Source organism: Coregonus lavaretus (genome assembly GCF_964263955.1).
Source record: "Coregonus lavaretus genome assembly, chromosome: 4".
In the NCBI taxonomy this organism is placed as follows: Eukaryota; Metazoa; Chordata; class Actinopteri; order Salmoniformes; family Salmonidae; genus Coregonus; species Coregonus lavaretus.
Window position 1 is genome coordinate 12338052 of NC_139991.1, and position 24759 is coordinate 12362810.

General features: G+C 43.4%; 4 protein-coding genes across 5 annotated transcripts in view; 2 read left to right on the forward strand and 2 right to left on the reverse strand.

The window, feature by feature from the left end:
* Positions 1-4051, forward strand: part of LOC311128414 (synaptotagmin-7-like) — a gene marked incomplete at both ends in the record, with an annotated part of 98185 nt that extends 94134 nt beyond the window's left edge. Inside the window, 5 exons of the mRNA XM_084160539.1 lie at positions 919-1183; positions 1525-1694; positions 1894-2008; positions 2246-2445; positions 3947-4051. Of these exons, the coding sequence (XP_084016665.1) occupies positions 919-1183; positions 1525-1694; positions 1894-2008; positions 2246-2445; positions 3947-4051 (855 nt within the window). The remainder of the gene's footprint in view (positions 1-918; positions 1184-1524; positions 1695-1893; positions 2009-2245; positions 2446-3946) is intronic.
* A 6911-nt stretch (positions 4052-10962) lies between these two features.
* On the reverse strand, positions 10963-14623 carry LOC311128214 (succinate dehydrogenase assembly factor 2, mitochondrial-like). Its single transcript, XM_084160248.1, has 4 exons — positions 14217-14623; positions 12908-13131; positions 12560-12669; positions 10963-12320 (listed from the first exon to the last, which is right to left on the reverse strand). The coding sequence occupies exons 1-4, from the start codon at positions 14241-14243 to the stop codon at positions 12190-12192; spliced, it is 492 nt and encodes a 163-aa protein (XP_084016374.1). The 5' UTR covers positions 14244-14623; the 3' UTR covers positions 10963-12189.
* A 435-nt stretch (positions 14624-15058) lies between these two features.
* LOC311128212 (cleavage and polyadenylation specificity factor subunit 7-like) lies at positions 15059-18535 on the forward strand (the record flags this gene model as incomplete). 2 transcript variants are annotated; one of them, XM_084160246.1, is made up of 9 exons in its annotated part: positions 15059-15142; positions 15508-15717; positions 15887-15990; positions 16396-16541; positions 16654-17008; positions 17134-17255; positions 17396-17543; positions 17645-17888; positions 18079-18535. In XM_084160246.1, 8 exons carry the CDS (start codon positions 15059-15061, stop codon positions 17886-17888), a joined length of 1413 nt encoding a protein of 470 aa, XP_084016372.1. In that variant the 3' UTR covers positions 18079-18535. The 2 variants fall into 2 exon arrangements, with proteins under 2 accessions (XP_084016372.1, XP_084016373.1); XM_084160247.1 differs by having other exon boundaries at positions 17137-17255.
* Positions 18536-18892: 357 nt separating this feature from the next.
* Positions 18893-19999, reverse strand: LOC311128216 (DNA-directed RNA polymerases I, II, and III subunit RPABC5). The gene is made up of 3 exons (XM_084160250.1): positions 19911-19999; positions 19348-19464; positions 18893-19166 (listed from the first exon to the last, which is right to left on the reverse strand). Exons 2-3 carry the CDS (start codon positions 19440-19442, stop codon positions 19058-19060), a joined length of 204 nt encoding a protein of 67 aa, XP_084016376.1. The 5' UTR covers positions 19443-19464; positions 19911-19999; the 3' UTR covers positions 18893-19057.
* Positions 20000-24759: the final 4760 nt, after the last annotated feature.

The following is a 24759-nucleotide window of genomic DNA, read 5'->3' on the forward strand; positions in this document are numbered from 1 at the left end:
AAGAGATTGGGCAACAAGTACGTGAGAATAAAAAAGAACGAAAAATAGATTGACCCTGAAACATTTTGATTTTTAGATTTACATTTAGATTTCAGGAGAGAGCTGAAAAATGGTGTGTGCGTGCATGCGTGCATGTGTGTATGTCTGTGTGCGCATGTGTGTGTTTATGAAAGACAGACAGACATCAGACACCAAGAGAGTGAAGGAGGAGAGGTGATCCGATTTAGAACGGAGAGGCATAGCGACAGCGAGATGTGTGGGAAAGAATACAGAATGTGAGATTAAATTCCAGGAACTGCACCTTGGGCCAAGCCTCTGGTCCCTCTCTATCAGATAGCAGCCTTTTAACTGGATTTCCTTCCCTCCCTCGGGGCCCAGCTCCAGTTAGGCAGGGGGTCTCTCTACTCACAGAATATCTCCTGCCTCTCATCTCCAGATATGCCTTCTCCTCCATCGCTCCCTCCCTTATCGCTTAGTAAAGCCCAGACATATGACATAACATTATCTGAACATTAGGCTAGCATGATGGCGGCATTGCACGTGAGTTCCAGTGCAGTTTGACTGCCCCCTTGTGGATGAGGAACAAAGCTCCTTGTTCACCTTGGGTGTCCATGTCCCTGAGCGTGTTTCATCTGTGTGTTCCATGCTGGGAAAGGGTGGGGGTAGTGGGATGAGGGTTGTTGAGTGTACATAGGGAGAATCTCAATTGCATACTCCTCGTGTCCTCTCTCCTTTCTCCTCGCCTCCTTCTCAAAACCCATTGGATGAGAGTGCCAGAGGTCCCTCCCCTCTGACCTTCTCCTCCAATGGGTTTTGAGAAGGAGTCGAGGAGAGAGGACGCGAGGAGTATGCAATTGCGACTCTACCATCGTCTTTGCTGGATAAATATTAGAGTTCTCTGCTGCTGTTCTCTCCCAGCTCTCTCCAGGCTCAGAAGAGGACACAGAAGGGCCTGTGGTTGAGAAGTTGGGCCGGATCCAGTTCAGTGTGGGCTACAGCTTTCAAGACTCCACCCTGACCGTCAAGATCCTCACGGGCCAGGAGCTCCCCGCCAAGGACTTCTCTGGCACCTCAGACCCCTTCGTCAAACTCTACCTGCTGCCTGACAAGAAGCACAAGCTGGAAACCAAGGTCAAGAGGAAGAACCTCAACCCTCGCTGGAACGAGACCTTCCTGTTTGAAGGTCAGACTGTGAAATCACCCTGCACACAGAGGATGCGTACGTAATGGTGCCCAATTCCATATATAGTGCACTACTTTTGTCCACAGCCCTATGGGCCCTGGTCAAAAGTAGTGCACTACATAGGGAATAGGATGCCATATGGGACATATACAGATACTCTAGCTACAGTACAACTAATGCACATTATAAAAAACACGCATCTGGTCTTAGAACAATACACATAACTAGACTTATGGCTATTGGTTATCCTGTATAAAGTCTTAAAGAGTACTCCCTAAACCTCTGTCCAACACATATTAGGCTCTTATCTGTCTGTGTGTGTATCTGTCTGTTCCTCCCAGGGTTCCCCTATGAGAAGGTTATCCAGAGGACCCTCTATATGCAGGTGCTGGATTACGATCGCTTCAGCAGGAACGACCCCATCGGGGAGGTGTCCATCCCCCTTAACAAGGTGGACCTGGGCAACCAGCAGACCTACTGGAAGGAGCTGAAGCCCTGCAGCGACGGCAGTGTGAGTAGAGTACACACACAGACAAGGACAGTCACAGAGGGACAGCGGAGGAGGGGAGATGAGAGGGGAGGGGAGGAGAGAGGGAACAAGGAGAAGGAGGGATGACAGGGAGAGAGAAGGGGAGGGGATAGAGGAGATGGAGGGAGAGAGGGTTGGTGAGTGGTGATGTCATAATGGCTGATGTCATTGTGTTTCTCAGGGGAGTCGAGGAGACCTGCTGGTGTCACTGTGCTACAACCCCCAAGCCAACACCATCACTGTGACCATCATCAAAGCCCGCAACCTCAAAGCCATGGACATCGGAGGCACCTCCGGTACAGGACATACAGTACTCTGTCATCACCTGTTTCCTGTGCTACAGCCTGTTGTCTACCTTAACATGTGTCAATGTGGTTTCAGTATCTCTCTATCCATACAGCGTCCCAAATGACAGCCTATGCTCTAGATAGTGCACTACTTTTTATGGGCCCTGGTCAAAATAAGTGCACTATATAGGGATTAGGGTTCCATTTGGAATGCAGGCTGTGTTTAAGTGAAGTCTCCCACATCAGATCCCTATGTGAAGCTGTGGCTGATGCACAAGGACAAGCGTGTGGAGAAGAAGAAGACGGTGACAATGAAGCGCTGTCTGAACCCCGTGTTCAACGAGTCCTTCCCCTTCGACGTCCCTGCCCACGTGCTCCGAGAGACCACCATCATCATCACCGTCATGGACAAGGACAAGCTCAGTCGCAACGATGTCATCGGCAAGGTACCGCCCCCTCGTAATGCCCAGACCACCACCCACATACATCACCAGTCCACACTGACCCCTGCTGGCACATACTGAGACACACACACATGCACACACACACATACACGCACACATAATACACCCTGCTCTTACACACACTAACACAAAGACACATTAACAGTCACTGTCTCAAGATTGCTCTTACATACTGACACAGTGAGATTGATATCCATTGATTCTGTGGCTTGTTTGTGGCACACAGAGCCACTATCCCATTGATTTTCTGACACACTGTAACCCTGATACAGGCTTCCTTACTATGGATCCAGTGTCAGATAGTGACCCCTAAGTAATCCAAACATGCCTCATCACCGGCTCTGGCCCTTTCACCCACAGTCTAATCACCATCAGTACAACACAGCTGTGGCTTGCTTGGGAGCCTCCATCTCTCTATCTTAACATAAATCTAGTTCTCAAACAAATATTTTCCCCTGGTTCCCCTGCTCTGAAAAGTGCTGCGAGTAAAACAGCTGTTTCATCCTAATGACTCTCCTCAGCTCCCGATATGAGTTAAATTCAGATTAGGGTGATTGGCTAGCTTTATGGTGACAGCAGGGACACTCCAGACTGTAGAGAGTTTAGTTTACCTCTCGCTGTTTTGCCATGTTTGAGTATGAGTAATATCAAATCAAATCAAATCAAATTTTATTGGTCACATGCGCCGAATACAACAGGTGCAGACATTAAGTAAAATAAAGTAACAGTAGGGAGGCTATATATACAGGGGGGTACCGTTGCAGAGTCAATGTGCGGGGGCACCGGCTAGTTGAGGTAGTTGAGGTAATATGTACATGTGGGTAGAGTTAAAGTGACTATGCATAAATAATTAACAGAGTAGCAGCAGCATAAAAAGGATGGGGTGGGGGGGCAGTGCAAATAGTCCGGGTAGCCATGATTAGCTGTTCAGGAGTCTTATGGCTTGGGGGTAGAAGCTGTTGAGAAGTCTTTTGGACCTAGACTTGGCACTCCGGTACCGCTTGCCGTGCGGTAGCAGAGAGAACAGTCTATGACTAGGGTGGCTGGAGTCTTTGACAATTTTGAGGGCCTTCCTCTGACACCGCCTGGTATAGAGGTCCTGGATGGCAGGAAGCTTGGCCCCAGTGATGTACTGGGCCGTACGCACTACCCTCTGTAGTGCCTTGCGGTCGGAGGCCAAGCAGTTGCCATACCAGGCGGTGATGCAACCAGTCAGGATGCTCTCGATGGTGCAGCTGTAGAATTTTTTGAGGATCTGAGGACCCATGCCAAATCTTTTCAGTCTCCTGAGGGGGAATAGGCTTTGTGACATCAGATATCCTGCTTACATCATCCATCTCACCCCCCTCGCTCTCTTTCACTCCATCTCTCTCTCCCCCTGCCCTCCTCCCCTCTCCCCTTCTCTTTCTCTCTCTTTCTTCCCACCCCCTCTCTTTTCCTCTCTCTCTCTCTCTCTCTCTCTCTCTCTCTCTCTCTCTCTCAGATCTATCTCTCGTGGAAGAGTGGTCCGGCGGAGGTGAAGCACTGGAAGGACATGATGGGTAAACCTCGTAATGCCGTGCAGCAGTGGCATGCCCTCAAGGCCTGATACTGTAGGTCCAGCGACATCCACCCAGACCATCCCACCCAGCCCCCTGCCCTCCCACCCTATCGTTATGCAGAAGGCTGACTCGCTGCGGAACATGGGTACAAATAGCCACCCTCTCCTCCTACCTGTCCTCTCTCAGATCCCTAATGAACTTCACCTTCCTCTACTCTCCTCTGTTAAGCCGGGTCCTTTCTGAGTCTTGTTTCTTTTACCTTCCTCTTAACCGTTGTTTTTTCTCCTTTGTCCTTTCACCTTTACCCTGTTTGACGCTGGAGCAGTACACTCTGCCAGCCCTAGGGTGAGCCTCAGCCACCAACAAAAACAGGGTCAAATAGACAATATAAGAATCCTGCGTAAGGAGCTGTAACATTGTATCTGTGACTGTGTGAAAGACTGACTGGCAAGCCACTGACCTGGGCCAGGAATCCAGTTCCACCATTCATCCTGTGTCTCTCCATCACTCTCCTGTGGCAGTGAGGGGAGGCGTCTTCTCTCCCTAATCACTGCTCTCTCTGTCGTCAGGAGCGACCTGGTTGGCTGTTCATCTTTTTTTTTTTGCTTCCCATGTTGACCCTTTGCTCCGTTCCCTTCTGCAAACCCACAGAGAATACAACAGGAAGGATGGATAGAGAGAGAGAGAGAGAGGCAAGCCAGTGGAATAGAAGATGGACTGTCTGGATCATAAAGGAATTAGACGTGACACTGTCACTCCACCCCACTCATCATCTCTCCCATCTCTTTCTCTGGCACCACTGTAGTGATTCTTCCTGACTGGACCCCCTTGTTGTCTATGCGTGCTGTGGGTGATGTGCTGTAACTCCAAATGACGTTCTAGATCGAAAAATGAGAAAATGACTGATCATTTACACTGGTCCATGGGGGAAATGTAAAAAGACATTCCTATTTTCTGGAGAGAAAAAATTAATACGGACAGAAAAAGAGTAAAGTCATCAATGTTGTGTTTTGTTTTTGTTTTTTAAAAAGCCTAAAGAGACCAATCAAAATGTTCTTCCAGAGACCGTAAATAGAAGCAAAAAGACAGCTATTATTCCGTGTGTGTGTGTGTGTGTGTGTGTGTGTGTGTGTGTGTGTGTGTGTGTGTGTGTGTGCGCGTGTGCGTGTGCGTCAGCGTCAGCTAGTGTGTGAATGCGAGTGTGAGTGCGAGAGCAAGTGTGAGTGCACGTGTGAAAGTATTGGGCTTGCACTGCTATTAAATGAATAACGACAATATTACTGATAATAATCATCATCAGTATTCTACTGGATATGTTTGAAGACTTGGCGAGGTCACAGCGGATAAGCAGTGACAGAGGGAGAGGGGTACAGTCTGTAGGGTAATGCCTGCTGCCTGGTGTGGAAAGGGAAGCAGAGGAGGAACTTGACATGAACCATCTGAGCTGCTTTCTCGCAATTGCATCATCCACTGCAGATAACCATAAATAAATGCCCCTCTCCCAACCAAGTCAGTTTTGTTTCTAAAGGTGCACTAAGACAAATGATCTTGTCCCCATCAAGGTTGTTAACATGACCTGTTTGTCCCTGTCAGTAATGTTGTGTAATTCTGCCTGTCTATTGGAACCTGTGTCTGTTACATCAGTTAGTGTGTAAGTCAGTTAGTCAACATCTTATTCATTAGTGTGCATGTTATAGTCCCCTGTAGCTCAGTTGGTAGAGCATGGCGTTTGCAACGCCAGGGTTGTGGGTTCGTTTCCCACGGGGGGCCAGTATGAAAATGTATGGACTCACTAACTGTAAATCGCTCTGGATTAGAGCGTCTGCTAAATGACTCAAATGTAAATGTTATAGAACACATTGTTATAAGAATGTTAGTGGATAAATGTTTAGGGACTTAGTGGAGGGCTGTTCCATTACTGGCCAAACCCCCTCTGTTCTGTACTGCTCCTGATGTTAGATAGTTAGGGTGTTAGTGGGTCTTCAGGACCACGGCTGTTACGGACCAAACCCCCTCTGTTCTGTCCTGCTTCAGGACCAGGCTTTTCCATTAGTGGCCGGACCCCCTCTGCTCTGTCCTGCTCCTGATGTCATCCTGGTGTGACCTCTTCCAAGCATCAGTCTCTCTCTCATCACACAATGGTCTGAATGACAGCAACAAGAGTAATAATATCAACTAAATGTATTTTCTGTTTACATTTGACTGTTTATTTGCATCTACTGGATGTGTGTGTGTGTGTGTGTGTGTGTTTGCAATGTGTGTATGAGTGTGTCAACATCTGACTGTTAGTTTGTGTGTTTGTATTTACTGTGTATGTGTGTGTGTTAATTTTCATAATATGGAATCTGTTTTTTTAGCTGTTTTTATTCTGTATAAAGATGTTCAGTGAATTATTTATGTTGTCGCTGATTGCTAAGGAGGTAAAGATTACAGGGATGTTGGAATGTGACAAAGGGCATTTGTCTGCTTTCTATTTGTTGGGGTTTTATGGGTTGGTTGGGGAGGGGGCCGAGTCTGAGTGAAGAGAGAAGGAAAGAGGAGGGAGAGGGGAGCTCATTATATCTGACAACACCACATACAGCATATTCTATTCTAGCCCTGTTCTGTTGGGCAGAGGGACCCTTCACTCAGGCCTGTGTGTGTCAGGGGCCTTGTGTTCTGGTTTATCATTTAATATGTGGCTTACAGAACCACAACACGCTGTCCCTCCACTCTAGGTCTGGCCCAACACACTGAGACTAAGACGGGCGAGGTCTCCAGACGTCAGTGCTGACGTACTCCAACACCCCACTGCGACACACATGCTTTTAAACAACACCCCTCCCCCCTCTCCTCCATATGCTCTCGCTCCCCAAGTGTCACAGAGAAAAGGTGAGACAGACAATGATCATCACCTCATTTGCATCACTGCCATCTCTCCAGGCAGAGCAGAACATAGCAGAGCACTCATCTGCTCCTAAAATAACTGGGACCAGTCACCTCCCTGCCTCATGCTGAGCACACAAGCAAACGATACATCATTACGTATGCAGACGCAGCATTAAATTGAAAAGATCAGCCAGGTAAAATGCCACGGTACAGGTGAAAATTAATTATTTATTTGACTTGATTTACCTGAGCTGAAAATAGGTCCAGAAGCCAGGTATGTTCCGTTTGCCTCTGAGGCATTGAGCTGGGATTCTTAGTAGAGTCCTTCCTTGGCCCTAGAAAGCCCAGTAACAATTCAAAACACAGATCTAAAAAAATCTGAAAACTGATCAGTGTTCACTCAGATTGAAATAACCCTGATTAGGGCTCTCTACACAGATATTGGTGGAGATACGAGGAGGATTGGCCAAAACAGGCCAGGATTTATGTGACGCTGTATAAAGGATCAATGAAAATTGTGTATGTAAAAACTAATCAGTGTTAATTGGGAAGTTGTTATCTGTATGTCCTTGACATTCCTTTGCCCCCTCTCTCGCTCTCTTCTGTTCTTTCTTTCTGTGGGGTGCACAATCTTATATATCAACCATTTATTTTTTGAAATCTGTACAGTGTATAAATATATAAATGTGTACATAAAAAGAAGAAACTTCTAAAATAGTTTTGGTTGTTTTTCTAAAGCCGATTTACCGTGCTATTTCATAGTGGCTTGTGGCTTTCTCTCCCTGTTTGATTTCCATCAGAGGAACTTTGTAAGGTTTACAACTGTTACCGATGGCTAGTACTAGTTGAAACAGTAATTCTGTTGCAGTAAAAACAATGTTGTGAAGAATGAAGTCTGAACCTTGCCTCCAAATCTGGCCTTCAACTTGAACATCAAACTCAGTTCTTAGAGGAATGATATACTGTACATACACTGGTGTTCTGTCAAACCAAGCTGCCTTGATTCCTTTAATTACTGTAGATGTTGTTTACTTTCATACTTTCACAGCTATGCATTGCAGATGTTGGTAGCTAGTCTAATGAGTAGCAACATGATAGAGCTCAGTTTGGACTCAGACCAAAGTAAAGGGACCATACAGGAGTATGTTTTGACTATTTTTGACAGGCTGTAAAAGTGGTTTCTGAGTGCTGGTTTACAAACAGTTGTATTATTTGTCCTTTTCTCAAGTGTTAAAAAAACACAACACAACCCACACACATTGCTTCCCACGCAGTTCATTCCTAATGCTCACACACTATAGTTACAGCCAGAACACAAGAACAGAATAGATTGTCAGTATTTTACAAATCCACTTCCTATCCATCTGCCATACTCCCTCCTTTGGGCTCCTTTTTAATACATTTTATTTTCAATAGTTAATTTCAACTATTGATTTTTGGCATGTGGTTATTTTTTAGTCAACTACAGAAACCCTGTTAACTCTGAGCATTTTTTACAATTTTTTATCCAGAGTGACTTACAGTTAGTGAGTCCATAAATTTTTTCATACTGGCCCCCCGTGGGAAACGAACCCACAACCCTGGCGTTGCAAGCGCCATGCTCTACCAACTGAGCTACACGGAGCATGGAAGAGAGGGCATGTGTGCATGTTTGTGTTAAGTATTCTAAACCTGTACACAACAGAAGTTTTTCATGACCACATGACTTGGTAGGAAAACTGGCCCTGAATACAGGTTATTAGTAGTAGAACAGTGAAACTACGACAGTATCTTCTCTCCGTTGTACAGCTCCCTTCCTGCAGGCTTCTCTCAAGTACAGAGAGAATGAGAAGACATGTTGAGGAGGAGGGATGTATGGGAAAAGAGAGAGAGAGAGAGAGAGTGAAGAGAGAGTGGAGAAAGAGAGAGGGGTACAATTTTAATTCCAGGGGAGCAGAGATTGGCGGTAGTGTGGAGTGGAGGATAAAGCTGAGAGCTGTCACGACACAGAGACACAGCGCTAGAAGATGACAAGACCTAGAGATGGGGAGAGTGGGCGGCCGTGGGCGACAGACAGATCCACACTCCAAACAAGCTTAACGGGAATGGAAAAACATGAACTGTGCAGCACATGAAAGCCTGATATATAGAATCCACAGGTGAGGCGTATCATTTAATAGTGAGAGAACAGGGCTAAATTACATTTTTACATTATAGTCGTTTAGCAGACGCTCTTATCCACAGTAGTACATTTTTGTACTTTTTCGTACTGGTCCCCCATGGGAATCTAACCCAAAACCCTGCTGTTGAACGTGCCATGCTCTACCAACTGAGCCACATGGGACCATTGCCATGTGAAAAAAGGAAACACAGGATTATTGCCATGTGAGCAAAGAAAAGCACATTAAGTTTGTGTTTGATTAACGTCACACCCACATGATCTAAGTTTATATCATGCAGTACAGGAAAATATATGTTCAGATACACGTGTACAGATGCTCCTACAGAATGTGCAGTCTTTGACCATCCACATCAGACAACTGTTTCTCAGCAGGTTTCTAATTCTTCCGATTAAAACCTAATCAAGACAAACAATTAAGAAGTAAGATGATAAAGAAATCAATTGAAGAAATATGAAGATACAAACTTGACACAGGCCAATACATCTTTGACACTAGTGGTGTTGGAAATAATGACATCCAGATGAGTTGCCTAACACAGAGACATAAAGACAGATTGACTGTCAGTCAGGTTAATAGACAAACACTGACAGAAACAGATATAAATAAGGACAGGCGGTCAGAGGAAGATGTGTCCAGTCCATGTCTCTGAAGTGGGACAGATGGCAGCAAAGTCACAGAGATGACACAGAGGGGGACTCTGCTGACATCACAGAGTGCTATTTAAAGACACACACTCAGTATCTCCACCCCACCCTGTCCACGCAGGAACTTTACTTAAAATGACTTTGTGTGGCAATTTAATCTATGATCAATTGTGTACAAATCACCACTTTAACTAAGCCGATTTATGCCAAGTGGTTTGATTATTTATTGCCAAGCGAGGAAGTAGCCTGGGTACAGACTATTGAAGTGCAAATTGTGTTTGTGCTGGTGAGCTGAGACTGTTCCCTCAGGTGATGGACATCATCTTTTAAATCATAAATGTCTTCTTAATCGCCTGAGTGTTCAGCACAATGGTTCTGGTGACTTGCGGGTAGAACCAGGCAGAGGGAAGGCTTGTCTCATTTCTGTTCTAATTCTCTGCACACCCCCTGGCCAAAGGGCACCTCCCTGCTGGTCTCAGAACATTCCACTGAGATGACATGATAACAGAGAAACTCTCACCACTGTCAACACAAGTAACTGTGGTGGCAGGGGGAGAGGGAGAAAGAAACACTGTTTATGTGCTTCAGGGCAAATAAAATCAGCAATTTAAGTACTAATACTATTTGACACTCTGACACACTCATAAACTCCCACTCACCAGCATGCAGCCCAACAAACACACACGGTGCAAACATACACACACACTCGCACAAACATTATGCACAGCAGGTGCACCCACTCACACACCTGATACTTTTATTATAGCCACGTCTTCATATGTTTACTCATTCATGGTGAAAGGAGAGCCTTACCTATTAATTTTATGCAGATATCTAGCTACATTATGAATCATCTTAACCTGAGTTACTGAGCTGAAAGCTAATTACAGACATCAAGGACATTGATGGTTGTCCATAGCTTGCCAGTGCAACCCTCAGTAACCTTATATAATTTAACTATTGACTGTTTTGGTGCCTACATCTCTGCATTTAAGAGTGAGTATTGAGCTTCATGTTTTTGAATCTGTATTCCCAGTATGTTAAATTAGACCTGTGATTAGCAGTGATGTGCAGTTGAGGTGCAAAAAGGGAATGAAAGAGCAGTTTTGCTTCCCCCTGGTGTCCATGCATTGACACTGCAACCCACCCAAGCACCTGGGTCGTTTTCACTAAAAACCAAACATGAGCACCATGTGTGAAATGCCAAAGGAGAAATGCTCACTGACAGGGATGTAAACAAATGTGTGCACAACAGTTGAGAGAAATAAGCTTTTTGTGCGTATGGAACATTTATGGGATCTTTTATTTCAGCTCATGAAAGATGCGACCAACACTTTACATGTTACGTTTATATTTTTGTTCAGTATAGTTAACTCACACATCCGTGGACTACAGTAATTCTGTTCATTATGTGTTGAAGGTCTTATGAATAAGGGCAGTGATATAAATATGCATGTAGTGCAATGGCTTGCTGCAGGAATTGTCCTTGTCCAGGAGGTGGGTTTCTCTGGTAAATTATGATGAGAACCATTAGCATTCTCTGAGGGTGTTTTCACACTTTTTTTGCGCTTAATTTTTTGAGCAGTGTGATTGTGTGAACACTCCAAAGGAACTCAGACCACTCAAAGAGCCCCCGACACTAACCGAACTTAGACTATCTTGAGAGGTGGATATTGATTTAAAAAAATATGCGTGGAGTTTTTAGATCAGATACTTTTTTTGCAATATGTGATCTATAGGCGAAGAGAGCTTCATACGCTGTTTATTCGATTGTGGGGTTTGAATAGTGTGAGAAGACGACAACATAACTTGGTAATAATCACAACATAGGGTACAAAATATATTCTAGCTCTTAAAGGGGCAATAGCAGTAGCCTACAATGTGTGTAAAATTTTCAATTACGGCATTATTTAATCTGCAGTTATTCTTCTGCCATTTATTCTGTTAACAATAATATTTACATGTTAATGGTATCTTCTGATTACAATTATTTTGTCTCACCTTTTAACTAAATGCAATCTATTAGCTTCCAAACTGTAAGTAGGTATATGGTATATGGTAGGCCATCAATGTAAATAAGAATGTGTTCTAAACTGACTTGCCTAGTTAAATAAAGGTTAAATAAAATAAAAATATATAGCTGTCCGATAACACATTCTGATGGAATGGCTTGTCCTGCACTTTGTAAAAACCCACAGTGCATTGAATGAATGTTGGAAAAAGATCTTGGTTCCTTTCTAAGCAATGTGAATTGGTTCCTTTCTTAGCAATGTGAATTGGTTCCTTTCTTAGCAATGTGAATGCAAAGAGGACTCAGACAACAAAATAGGTGAAGTGAACTGGCAAAAGAGTTGAGTCCTCATACAAAGGCAAGGGCAGTGTGAATACAAAGAGAACTGAGATCTTTTGCTTTTTTTTAACCCCAGAGTTCACTTTAAAGAGGCCTGAGATCAGTTATTTTAAAGAGGACTATATATGAAAACACCCTGAGAGGGATGTGTCAGCCAGGCTTCACTGGCTCCCCTTGTCCAGGTATTCCAGGTTGGGTGCGTCCAGCCTCTGTTCCTGATCCCTGTTCTTAGTGAACTCCTTCAGCAGGTCCATGATCTCACCTGTGTACACATCAGGTACAGGCTGGGCCTCTGTTGAGATGAGGGAAAGACAACACACATTCAGTTAACTTCAACTTACATTTTATATCTCATATGGCATTATTAGCTCACCATAATGCTAAGAAAGTCAGCAGATCAGCTTGAAAATAAGAACTATTTCTAAACAACAGTTTAACTAATAGTATGATATGGCTTTGCTTGCCCTGGTGTAGATCAGAGTGGATAATCACAGTTGATAAGAGAATATGAAGCTGAACCACTCTCCTCACCTGTTGCCCAGTAGTAGATGTCCCAGTCGTTGCTAGGCTCGTTGATCAGTCTGTCATACTGTCTTAACTGGGGCTCGCTCATTGTATTAAGATATTGCTTAGCAAACAGGCTGAAAGGGGAAAGACAATTTGATTGGTATAATAATAAATAATATGCCATTTCGCAGACGCTTTTATCCAAAGCGACTTACAGTCATGTGTGCATACATTTTTACGTATGGGTGGTCCCGGGGATCGAACCCACTACCCTGGCGTTACAAGCGCTCATAGTATGAGCTTTCCTCGGGATTAAATAGAAGACTAAAATCAACACAAAAATCAATACAGTATGATTAGTGGTCCAGTCACCTGAGCAATATGCAATTCTCCAGCATGCCCCTCTTTCGGCTTTGGAAGAGCAGGCGCCGTCTCTTGATGTCCATGGTCTCGCCATCCTTCTCTGTCCAGGGGGGCAGGGGGATCTCAATTAGGTCACCCCTAGTGTCATCAGGTGCCTCTCCTTTGTAACCCCGTGTAGTCATTAGTTCTGCCACAGCTGGTCTCCATGATGCCTGGCATACCCCGCTTACCAGCTGGACAAGATAAACAACAACATCATCATCATCATTACCAACAACTGGACTGACTGTACACAACAACATTGTGATTTGATTTGAACATGGAGATGGTTTTAATTATAGTTTAATTGCTAGAAAAGTAGCTTACAATGACTGTCCTGTAGGGTACTCACAAGTCTGACTGGCAAAGATCATAGGCTAATTCAGATGACAGTCCGATAGAAGCGTACCTTGAGCATAATTGTTCCTAGCTAGCTACCACTATGTATTAATTGGCCTGCTGCCCTTGCCAGACAGCTAACAACCATTAGCTACAAAACAAGAGGTTGGTTGCATAACATTATCTGCTGCCCTCCCATGTCCAACCATGGTATGGTTGCACAAGTGTACCTTCATATACTACACAACTTTACCATTCAGTTTGAAAAGAGAGAGCAGAAAATTACTTTCAAACTCAGTAGTCAACTAAGTTTATGGGCAAACTTTAGTTAGCTTCAGTCAGAATATACAGCATTTCTAGCCAACTAGCTAGCTTGCCAGCCTTGACATTAGTTATCTAGCTATCTATCTATCTCGCTACTAAATTCAATTGACTGTACTAACAAGTTTCAATGGCACATGCACAAGTACAGTGGAATGCCTTTCTTACAAACTCAAAACCCAACAATGCAATAATCAATAACAATGTTGCTAATACTAGCTAGAACAAAAACACGAGAAATAAGAAGAACACAATAAGTAAGTAAGCGTCCTATATACTGGGTCGGTTCCAATACCATATTTACAATGTGCCGTGAAACCGGAGTGATGGAGGTAGATATGTATAGGGATAAGATTACTAGGCATCAGGATATAAAATAAACAGAGTAGCAGCCGCTTGTATGTGGGTGGTTGGGTGTGCGTGTGTAGTCAATATAAATGTGTGTGCATATTATTTGTGAGTGAGCGAGTGTGAATGTCGGGCCCTGTGAGTGTGGATAGAGACAGTACAAAAATTAAAATTAAAATGTTAATGAGGATACAAGGTTAACTCAGATAGTCAGATAGTCCGTGTAGCCTAATATATAGGCTATATATATTGTATTCCAAATACTACTCACTCTTTTAGCAACGAGAGCAGACAGCATTGTGTATTTCTTCCTTGTGACTGCGGAATCCTGATGTGACTGTTCTTGTTGACACGAGAGTAACCAGTGTCCTAAAATTACACAAGTCCCTGCTAGCCAAAGACAGTCGCGTAATAACAGATGGCTACAGCAGGAAATGTCCTCTAGTTTGGAGAAATAATTGGCGCCATATTGGTGAGGGCAATTATTACTTCTTCCAAATGGTTCTTGAAATGAATGTTAAACAATAATAATTGTATCACCATGTCAAATATTGACATTATATATTCACGTATGTAACAACATATATTATTTAGCTGATAGCTAAACAATTTCTGTGAAACCTCGTGATATCATGCCTGTTTCACACCGGTGATATTTGAAAGATGCACTCCTCGATTCCGCTTCTGTTCTGATGTAGCAGCAACAAGCTAGCTGAGTGCTTACCTGAATGTTATCAGTTTTTGCATGCGGACTTACATTACAATTATATCACATTTTGAAAGTATAAAACTTGTCGACTTTTTAATCCGGGTTGGTAATTTATTTGTTTGCCTTTGGTATTCCGTCCACGCCAGCTTCCCTGCAAGGGGAGGAGATGCGAGGTGATGCTAGCTAGCCATTTGGCTAACGTTCGCTAGCTAGTTCAACAATATTGCGGGGCTAACTGGGTAACGTTAGCTAGCTGGACTAGCTACATCAATAAAACATAAACGCACGGAAAGGTGCAAAACATGCACCTTTAGTTATTTCCTTGCGTTTATTGCCAAGTGTCGATTGCTGAGAGAAAACGTTGCTAACGTAGCCACAGGCTGCAGTGCCAACCAGGACTCGGGATGGCGGCTAAAGCGGCGGATGGTGGTGGTGCAACTGACCTCATAGACATCTACGACGAGAACTTCAGTCAAAACAACGGGGAGGTAAGACAGGCCGAGAGAGCTTATGGAAAGAGCTGTAGACATGAATAGTTGTGAGAAGCTGAAAGTGAATGCAGAAGATTATTGAAGTGGGAACTAAAATAACTTGTTGGATGAGGTTGTTTGATTTTAGCATGATCAGCATGTCAACATTTTACATTAATGAATGTCAATAGCGACATTTAGAGTATATAATGTTAACAAATCATACTATTCAATTTAATATCCTTGATATCAACAATAAAGATGTGGCGGTTAGTGTTCTCTCGTAGTTTGTCTGATTCTTCAGGGATGGTCATTGTGAGTGATAAGAATGTAGCTAGGCATTGAGGGATGATGTCTATCTTCTGTCCATCTTCTCTCTATAGGATGGAGATTTTGCGACGACGGCAGAAGCAAGTGATCTTTATGATGATGTGCTCACTGGCTCTGTGAGCCGGGAAAGGAAATTCTCAGAGGATGCTATCCCTCTCAGCAAGGACCAGCCAACGAAAGAGGAGAGCAAACCAACAATACTGTACACTTACAGTGGGGTGTGGAACAAGAGACTGGCTGTATATGTGGGCAACTTCTCCTGGGTGAGTCTCCCACCACCACCATTACCTTCAGTCCAGTTTGCTAATATATTAGCCTATGTTCTGTAATGAGATACAGCCACGTAGACCTATTACCTTTCTATCCCTGTCCTTCATTTTACTCATCTTCTCCCTCTTTCTCTCCTTTGTCTTCCTTTACCCCTCTCCTCAGTGGACCTCCGACAAAGACCTTATTAACGTGGCGCGCACCTTGGGCGTGAAGGACATTGTGGAGATAAAATTTGCTGAGAACAGAGCTAATGGCCAGTCCAGGGGGTGAGAGTTAGGCATCATTCTAATCTAATGTGATCTATTTCTTCACTATTTATTAACTGGGTGTTTCGCCATTTCATGACTGGGTCTGGTCATAGTGTTCTAGGGAGACCTGGTAACAGACACCTATTGAGTCAAGTTAGTCTTAAAATAAATATGATGTACCAGTAGCTAAGCTAAATACAGATCTTACAGATGACTACCAACGTTTTATTATTTATTATCTGTGCATGATCCAGAGCCAAAGTGTTGTCTCCAGACCCGGAAGAACTGGACAGGGCTGCTCTGGTGGTCTACTGATGGCTAGTAGATTATGTTGTGAAGGCATTTCAAAGCTCTGAAATAGATTTTCTATCCAGCTGGTAACATAACGTATACTAGCTGATATTTATATTTTACTCTCTATAGATACGCTGAGGTAGTGGTGGCCACAGAAGAGTCATTGCAGAGGTTGCTGGAGACTTTGCCAAATTGTCATGTTAATGGAGAAAAGGTGGACTGCCGCTTTGCCACACGACAGAATCTTGCTGTGTTTGAAGCCCAGGCTAATAAACGTAAGCGCACATCTACATACAGTAAATAAATAGGTACTCAAGTCTTTCTCGGAAGTGATATCCAATGCTGCCATTGAAACAAAATCAAACTGTCCCTCCTCCTTTTCCGTAGGTGTCCCCCAGCGCTCTAACTCAAAGGAGTCGTCAGATACTGGGGGCAAAAACGCCTCTGTCTCCCCTCCTGTGCTCAACCAGAACCACTCCACTGTCCCGCACACTATCCACCCCCAACACATTCACAACAAACCTCCCCCTCTGTCAGTCCCATACTTTAGTCTGCCTCCTCCTCTTTTCCCCCACCTTCCCCCACACATCCCCCCTCCCCCCATGCCCCACCTTTTCCCTCCACCACCTCTACGTCTCCCCAGCCATCCTCCTCCCTCCCTGCATCTCAACCCCGCCTTCTTTCCTCCAGCACAACACAACAACTACAGTCAACAACACAACACATCGTACAACCGGCACAAGTGAGCTCATCCACTGTACTTTATATTATGGAATGATTTTGTATTAATTGGTAAACATGTCTATCACAAGTTGTATGGATATGTATGTATGATGATGATCAGTAAGACAGTGTTTTTTTCTCTAGCAGTAGGGACAGTGAAGCTCCCACACCCCAAATGCCAGAGGGAGAGTTTGATGAGCTGATGAACAGAAACAGAGCCATCGCCAGCAGCGCCATCACCAAGGCTGTGTCTGGAGCTACTGCCGGTTAGACTCTCACTGAAAAATGCCTACAGTAGACACTCAAATACAGATTCATGATGATAAATCTAGACTAGAGACCCAAAGACATTGACATGTGCAGTACACAATGCAGATCATGGTCATCTTAAATCCTGCTGTTGTAGGAGACCTGCCCCTGGCCATTGAGACCCTTTTGACTGCCATTGCTGTCATCAAGCAGTCAAGAGTGTATGGGGACGAGCGCTGTCGAGCCCTGGTCACCTCTCTGAAAGACTGCCTCTTCTCCATCGAGAGCAAGTCATACGGCTCCAGGTCAGTGCTGGAAAAATTGTTTGGACCTCTCATGGACCGTTCTTTCATCACAAACGGAAATTGTAATGTGGCCTCACTTCTCACTTGTTCTCTCTTTGTAGGAAAAGACACCGTTCCCGTGACAGAGAACACCGTTCCCGAGATAGGGAGCGGGACAGGAACAGAGAACGGGACAGAGGCAGGGGAAGGGAAGAAAGGGAAGAGTCCTACAGCCAGGAATGGGAGGCTGCAGGAATGTCCCGCCGGCACCGAGAACGCTCCCTAAGTGGGGAGCGAGATGGGAGAGACCGGGAGCGGGTTCGGGAACGAGATAGACATAGGGAGCACCGTGAGCGGCACCGCTAGGTAAGCTCTCTGACCCTGTCATAACTCCAACACATCTCCCCTCTAATTATGTAATCCCCTCATCTCCAGACCACCACCACTTACTCACATCCTGAAATACACCACCACCTCTAATTGCCAAGCACCTGTTTTTTCAGTCAACCCCTTGTATTAACACACTCCTGACAGAACTTTTGTCTGTTCTTTTCAGGACATTCTAGGCTGTCTTTGTCCCTGTCAGGCTGAGTAGGATGGGAGACAGGACTTTATTTCTGGGCCAAGCTGCTTAAAAGTCTAGGATAATGGATGAACTGATGGTGAGACAAAATGAATGTCCATAGCCCCCCCATCTCCACAACCTACTGCCCCCACGTTCACATTTCCCTGGTACTCAGCAGCCACCAAGCATTTTACCTTCTCATCATAATCTTCTGATCTCAGCCATCACCAACCCCCTCTTTCTCACAGTGATACTGTCTTTGTAATTTAATTTTTTGATTATGAATTGACGGTTTCAGGGTTGTGGCTGCAACTTTTGTTGTTTGCCACACCTGCATGCACAAAGCAGAGGTAAACATTTTATATGTTGAACTGTGCAGTGTTTTTTTTCCCTCTTCCCCCTTCTTTTGTATCAAATTTGAACTGATTAAAAAAGGCTGTTAAAATGAGTTGGAACAAGTGTGTTGATTGCAAAAAGGGATTGTTACACTAGAGGACCAGGTCGTTTTCATTGCCTGACCCATGCTGCTTAAAGGGGTTGGCCTACTGTCATTTTTATTTACACAATAATGTAAATGACATGGCAAGTGGCTGTAACCTTATTGATTGAAATAAAACCATGTTTTTGCCTGATAAAGCAGCAGGAATTCAGAAGACACTAGTGAAATGAGCCTTGCCTAGCAGGGTTCTATGTTCTCTCAGGATGCAGAGTGCATGCGAGACGAAGTGAAACTAGGTCACTGAGCCAACACAAAGAAACCATATTACAGAACTTTGACTCTGCTTTACAAAGCACTTATTATAAATGAAGTATTTGTTGCTTTATTCAACAACAACAAACGTGTACAATTCAAACAAGGCGTGAAAAGTCTCTTGAGGATGTCAATCCAGCAGGGTGCACTGCTTCACTGGCAGTCAGCCTGGGCTTGCCTATAAATAAGCCAGATGGTTCTTGTATGTTGTTGTATCCATCATTTCTCCAGGGGTGCATAATTCAGCAACTTCTCAATGAGGTCTACATGGGCCAGCAGCATCCTCCGACAGCAATACCTCTTCAGACCAAGAGCATCAAGGGCATCACTGCCAACCAGACAAAGGGGAGGAGACAGGAGAGTTTGTGATATTTATCAGGTGTAGCCTATGTATGTAGCTACTAAATAATATCAGATGAAATAAGTTAACACCAATATATTTTGAGAAAGGGATTCATCTTAGGGAAATACAATGTAAACAATGACCACAGCAAACATGAGTCTCTAACCCTTCAGTGTATTCAGCTTGAAGGAGGCCAAGGTATGCCTCCCATTTATTCCCAACGATTTTTCCACAGGTGAAGCACCGGACCGGGATAATCATTTTGATCCGATCGACTGGGACCCTGTAAACAAATTAGCAACAGAATTACGAAAAATGTATGCACTCTACTGTAAATTGCTCTGAATAAGAGCGTCTGCTAAATGACAAATGTAGTTAATGTTAACAAGTTTAGCAGGTGACATGCTAGCAAAGCTAGCCAGCCAACGGCAGAAGGGTGGCTTGAAGAAAACGTTAGATATTCAATGAAAAATGCATAACTAAACGAAAATGCATAGACTACCAATTTTGTAGCTAACTTGCCAGCTATAGTTTACTGACGCTCAGTCTTAGCGCGGGCATGTCAACAGTCGTGCTAGCTAGCTACAGTACTAGCTAGCGCACATGTTTTCAAATCCGTTGCATATAGCTAGCTAGTTAACCAAAAAGTGTTAGCACAGAACAACTAGATATGTGTTTTATATCATTGGCGAAATAGAGACTCAAACAGTAAAGTAGTTATTGACTCACTGTAAAGTAGGAGATGTTCTGCAGTAACCCTTGCAAACAGACAAGAAAGCACACAGGAAGAAAATGTAGCTAGCTTGCAGCTAGGCTAACGCGCGTCGCTCCTCCCTCAATACTAGGGCATGTTCGTGGGGCTGCAACGTTACAGGGGATACTAGAAAGGTTTGATCGAATTGAATGAGCTGAGCCTCATTCATAGCTCCATTTACCTTAACATATTGTTGTTTTTATGGTAGATATTAGGGCTCTGTTTAGAATATGACTCCCCCCTCAGTTTTCTATTTTGGACTAGTCCAATACTAGATTCACATGAATCTGGAACTGGCTACTGTATCTCTTTGAGAATGCAGATTTGTAAAACAGCAGGGTGTTTAGAAACCTTATTGGTCAGCATGATAATAACATTTAAAAGCCCCTGGATATTTCCTATTTCTTCTTTATGGCTTCTACAATTTGTCTCCTTTTCATGACCGCTAACATGTGAATGGTGGACATTATACAGCCTATAGTCAGTCAGTCCTATTCATACCAGTTATGATGGAGGGAAGGAAACAATGAAAGGAGTGCATCAACCTCAACACAATGAACCCTAGCTAATTCTATTGGTGGGGAGTGTAGGACACAAAATGATGCACATCCATCAAAGAGACCCTTTAGTCTATGCAATCTGGTTCATTGCCTTTAATAAAGGTCAGGTCAAGTCACAAGATAACCATTTGGATTTACACAAGGAGCTTTAGGGGCAGGGGATGGAGTGTGAAAGGAAATATAGGTTTAATCCCCATCGTAATCACCGCTATCATATCATCATCATCTGGTTCTCATTCTCCATTTAGAATAGTATTACCCATCAACATTTCACAATCATTACCATTATTTTAATATCCTACAGAACATGTGCTAAAATGTGGAATCCTACTGGAATTATTGCATTTATACGCTCTTTGAGACCAAGGAAAATAACTGATAGATTTTGTGTAGTACTCTGTGACGTGACGACTAGGCTATTTGAGCATGTGTCTGCAGAATATGTGTCTGTTGTTGTGCTGGAGGTGTTGATATTGCATCATGGTAAGCTACATGCCAGTGTTCAAGCAAGATGTTTGATTGGGTGTTGAAAATCTCCTAGGCCTTTAATAAAAAACCAGTTTGTATGTTGTAAAAAATAGGAGAGCTTCTCTGTAATTAATAGGGAAACAAAAGAGGAAACAATCTCAGTTAATTTACTAAATAAATTCAGCTATTTCTCTACTCCCATCAATAATGCATGCTTTCTACTCGAATTCTAGGTTTATCAAACTATCAAAAAATATTAATATATTACAAAATAAACCGTAATGCATGTATATTATCATCATTTCATCATACTTTCAAGGCTTTCCTGGAGGTTGGAGGTGGATGTAATATATTTGTGTATATGCTGATTTGTTGAGCATAACTGGCCAAGTTACTACATACATTGGTACACCACATATTGCATGTATAATATATTATAATAATATTTTCATCCTGAATCGAAATTCATACATACAATGTACAGTACTATTACACTAGCTGCACAGTCTCTTGCACTAACACTCTAACATGTATGGTCTTCAAATAAATAGAAGCTACACTATTGCTCCAGAGAAATTGCAGTATGCAAGTTGTTAATACATTTGACAAATGGACACACCAAGGGTTTACAGTGTTAACACACAGGGTTAAAATATAATATCTTTGGCAATTTAGTGTGTATGCTTTTGGTTTATACTCCATTTGAGTCATCAGGGCCGTAAACGCAGGCAGCCAGGCATGACTTTGACTATAATCTCAATGTACATATTGATTTGGGAGATAGGGGCAATTTGACTATGAAATTGTATTACCTCAGCATCAGTAGAGACTCAAATGGAAGTCTTTCACATACAATTGTTTAAGTGACTTCATCTGTCACACTATTATCTGCCATTGCTGACTTCACTTACACACAGCCTTCCCTAAACCATGCAACTTCCCCTGAATTGTTATAACGATATCTCCTTGTCTAAAACCGTTATTCAAAGGGGTTCACATCTGATCTGCAGGGACCGTGTATTTACAGCAAAAGCAATACGAGCATAGAAATAACACATACTAGGCACCAGGGTTGGGATCAATTCCATTTAAATTCCATTCAGAAATTAAACAAAATTCAAATTCCAAATGTTCTATATTGAAAAGCATTCAAGAGAATTGGAATTTCAGTGTACTTCCTGAATTGACTGGAATTTAAATGGGATTGACCCCAAACCTACTAGGCACTGACTTGTTCACAATAGTATGTTTAATATACTTCATACTTCACTTCATATGACCTTTTTAAAATCAAACAATATAAAGTTACTATATTTCTACTTCTAACTTATGTATTAGTAGACCCAGAAGATCAAAATGTTTATCAGTGCATACTAGATAAATAAGCTATTCAAGTACTGTATATATGTGTGTGTCCAGTGTAACTGTTGGAGTGTATTTGTATGGTGATTAAATGCCTGTAGACCTATAAGCAGGTGCAGTTGGAGGGGTGGAGCATATTCATGCATGAGTATACTAGCAAGGGCCCAAAAATGTATTACTTGAATGTTCACTGATGTTTATATAGGTCAGACTGAATTAAACTTAAGAAGCACAGTGGCTCCCCATCCCCCATCTCTACCAGCTGCATGATAGTCTATGAACCAATCAGCAAGTGACTCGTTAACCCATCAACCAATAGGTTTTGATGATGAGCGGTGGTGGTTAATTTCTCCGTGCCAACAACAGTGCCCCCAACAGGATGGCACCAGCAGCGATGATGGCACCACCAATGAGGAAGGGCTTCAGGCTTTCCAGGGAGTCTGTGCTGGCCTCTGCTGCCTCTCCGCCCTCTGGTGCCCCCTCTGGTTCAGCTGCTCCATCCTCCACTGGAGGCTCTTCCACAAGGGCCGCTGGGGGTGGAGGCTCGACTGGAGCGGGTTCAACCTTTTTAGGGGGAGCTACCTCCTTCTTCTCCGTCTTCTCTGCTTTAGAGGATGCCTTGGGCACTGGTGCCCCGCTCTTGGCCTTGGCTTCCATAGGATCCAGAAACAGAGGTGGGGTCTTTCAGGTCAGCGCTGCTTCACTGATGGAAAACAGCAAACAGAGGCAGACAGAATTATCACACAGATTAGACTCTGTTATCTGCTCTGCTGTCCCTTGGTATTATTATACAGACAAGGAGCATCAACATACACAGAAGGTATTATAAACCTCCTTATTCACTGCAGAATTAAGCAAAAGCCTCTGGTCAGTAGGGCTATAATGTGACCTTGACAGACAATATGACATAAACAGAACCATATTGTCCCTGCTATGTACATTATCTGGTTTGTTTATTACATTTGTGGAACAAACATCCAGTGGAAGCAACACTTTAAGTCCAGCATCCTGTCAAGAGCAATCTCATGGGAAAGAAACTGCACGTTTTGTAACAGACGGAGTAATCACGCTGCTGCAGCTGCTAAAAAAAGAGCCCAGTTGACAGAGGCACAGAGATGCATGCGTGTCTTCTGCACTCCCCACACTGTCTGACACAAGTGTTAATCCAGTCTCAGCAAGCAAGAAATATTGTCTCTGTATATTTCTTTATTTATCTCCCTCTCTCTCTGTCTCTCTCTAAAACGACATGAGTCATACAGTATGTACTGTTAATGGAGGACAAGATGGAGGAAAGGGGACAGGAATAAGTAGAGGAGAGAGTATTAACACATAGTGGAGATACAGAATGATCCAAAGGCAGGAAAATAAGAAAAAGAGAGAGGAATTAAAGAAAAAACAGAGAGATACTATAATGGGTGCAACTGAGGATGCTGGCACAGGATATGAAGATAGGAGCTGCACAGGCCTTGATAATCCCATAGACCAAAATACTGAAATGGCATGAAGGGGAGGAGGTAGACATCTGGGAGTACATACCCTCAGGCTATTCTGTTCTCCTCTCCAACAGCTCTGTAACAATGTCCGGAAGGATGGAGAGATGGAATTGCTGCGCAAAGGCTGTCAGCCGGAACTCAGTAATATCCTCAAGACAGAGAGTGAGAGTAAGTAGAGAGATGGAGGGCACAGTGAAAACAGAGGGAGGGAAAGGAGAAGGACTGGGATATACCATCTGGGCTGCAAACAGTGGGGGTGTCCGTATCTTTACACTGCATTGTGTCTTGGTTCAATTTACTGTATCTCTCTCTGCCTAGCCCTAGAGCTTAGGGTGTCTTTGTCTGCCTACTATAATCATTATTACAATAGTAATTAAATTGTATATACTGTAAAAATATATAATGCAAGTCAAAGATTTGCATACCCAATGTGTGTCATTATGCTGCCTCAAAATGTGTGTGTTTGTGAGTCACTGTCACATTTGTAAAGGAGCAAATACGCTTGTTGTTTGTGTGTGTTTCAAATTTGATCTCAAGTGTGTTCAGTACATGGCTTCAGTCTACTTTCTTGCATCACTGTCCCTGTCTGTATCTAAATAAAATATATCCCTGTGATGCTAAGGGGATGACATCATTCAAATAATACAGCCCTAGTTCAGTCGAATACTACTGTATGCCTACATGGTCATTTTAGTCATTTAGCAAACGCTCTTATCCAGAGTGACTTACAGGAGCAATTAGGGTTAAGTGCTTTGGTCAAGGGCACATCGACAGATTTCTCACCTAGTCTGCTCTGGGATTCAAACCAGCAAGCTTTCGATTACTGGCCCAATTCACTTAACCGCTAGGATACCTGCCTACCATTGTATTCTACTGACAATTCTACTGTGATTTGGGCTGTCTGATTGGGCTGTCTGATTTTTACCAGTCAGCTCTAGCCC

What these genes read in the sequence shown, in the direction of transcription:
- LOC311128216 (XM_084160250.1), bottom strand. Translation starts at nt 19,442, where the DNA reads ATGATTATCCCGGTCCGGTGCTTCACCTGTGGAAAAATCGTTGGGAAT. An exon ending in CAAGCTGAATACACTGAAGG is followed by an intron (nt 19,167 to 19,347) that starts GTTAGAGACTCA and finishes TCTGGTTGGCAG; the next exon opens with TGATGCCCTTGATGCTCTTG.
- LOC311128214 (XM_084160248.1), bottom strand. Translation starts at nt 14,243, where the DNA reads ATGCTGTCTGCTCTCGTTGCTAAAAGA. An exon ending in CTGCTCTCGTTGCTAAAAGA is followed by an intron (nt 13,132 to 14,216) that starts GTGAGTAGTATT and finishes TATCTTGTCCAG; the next exon opens with CTGGTAAGCGGGGTATGCCA. An exon ending in GAGAATTGCATATTGCTCAG is followed by an intron (nt 12,670 to 12,907) that starts GTGACTGGACCA and finishes TTCCCCTTTCAG; the next exon opens with CCTGTTTGCTAAGCAATATC.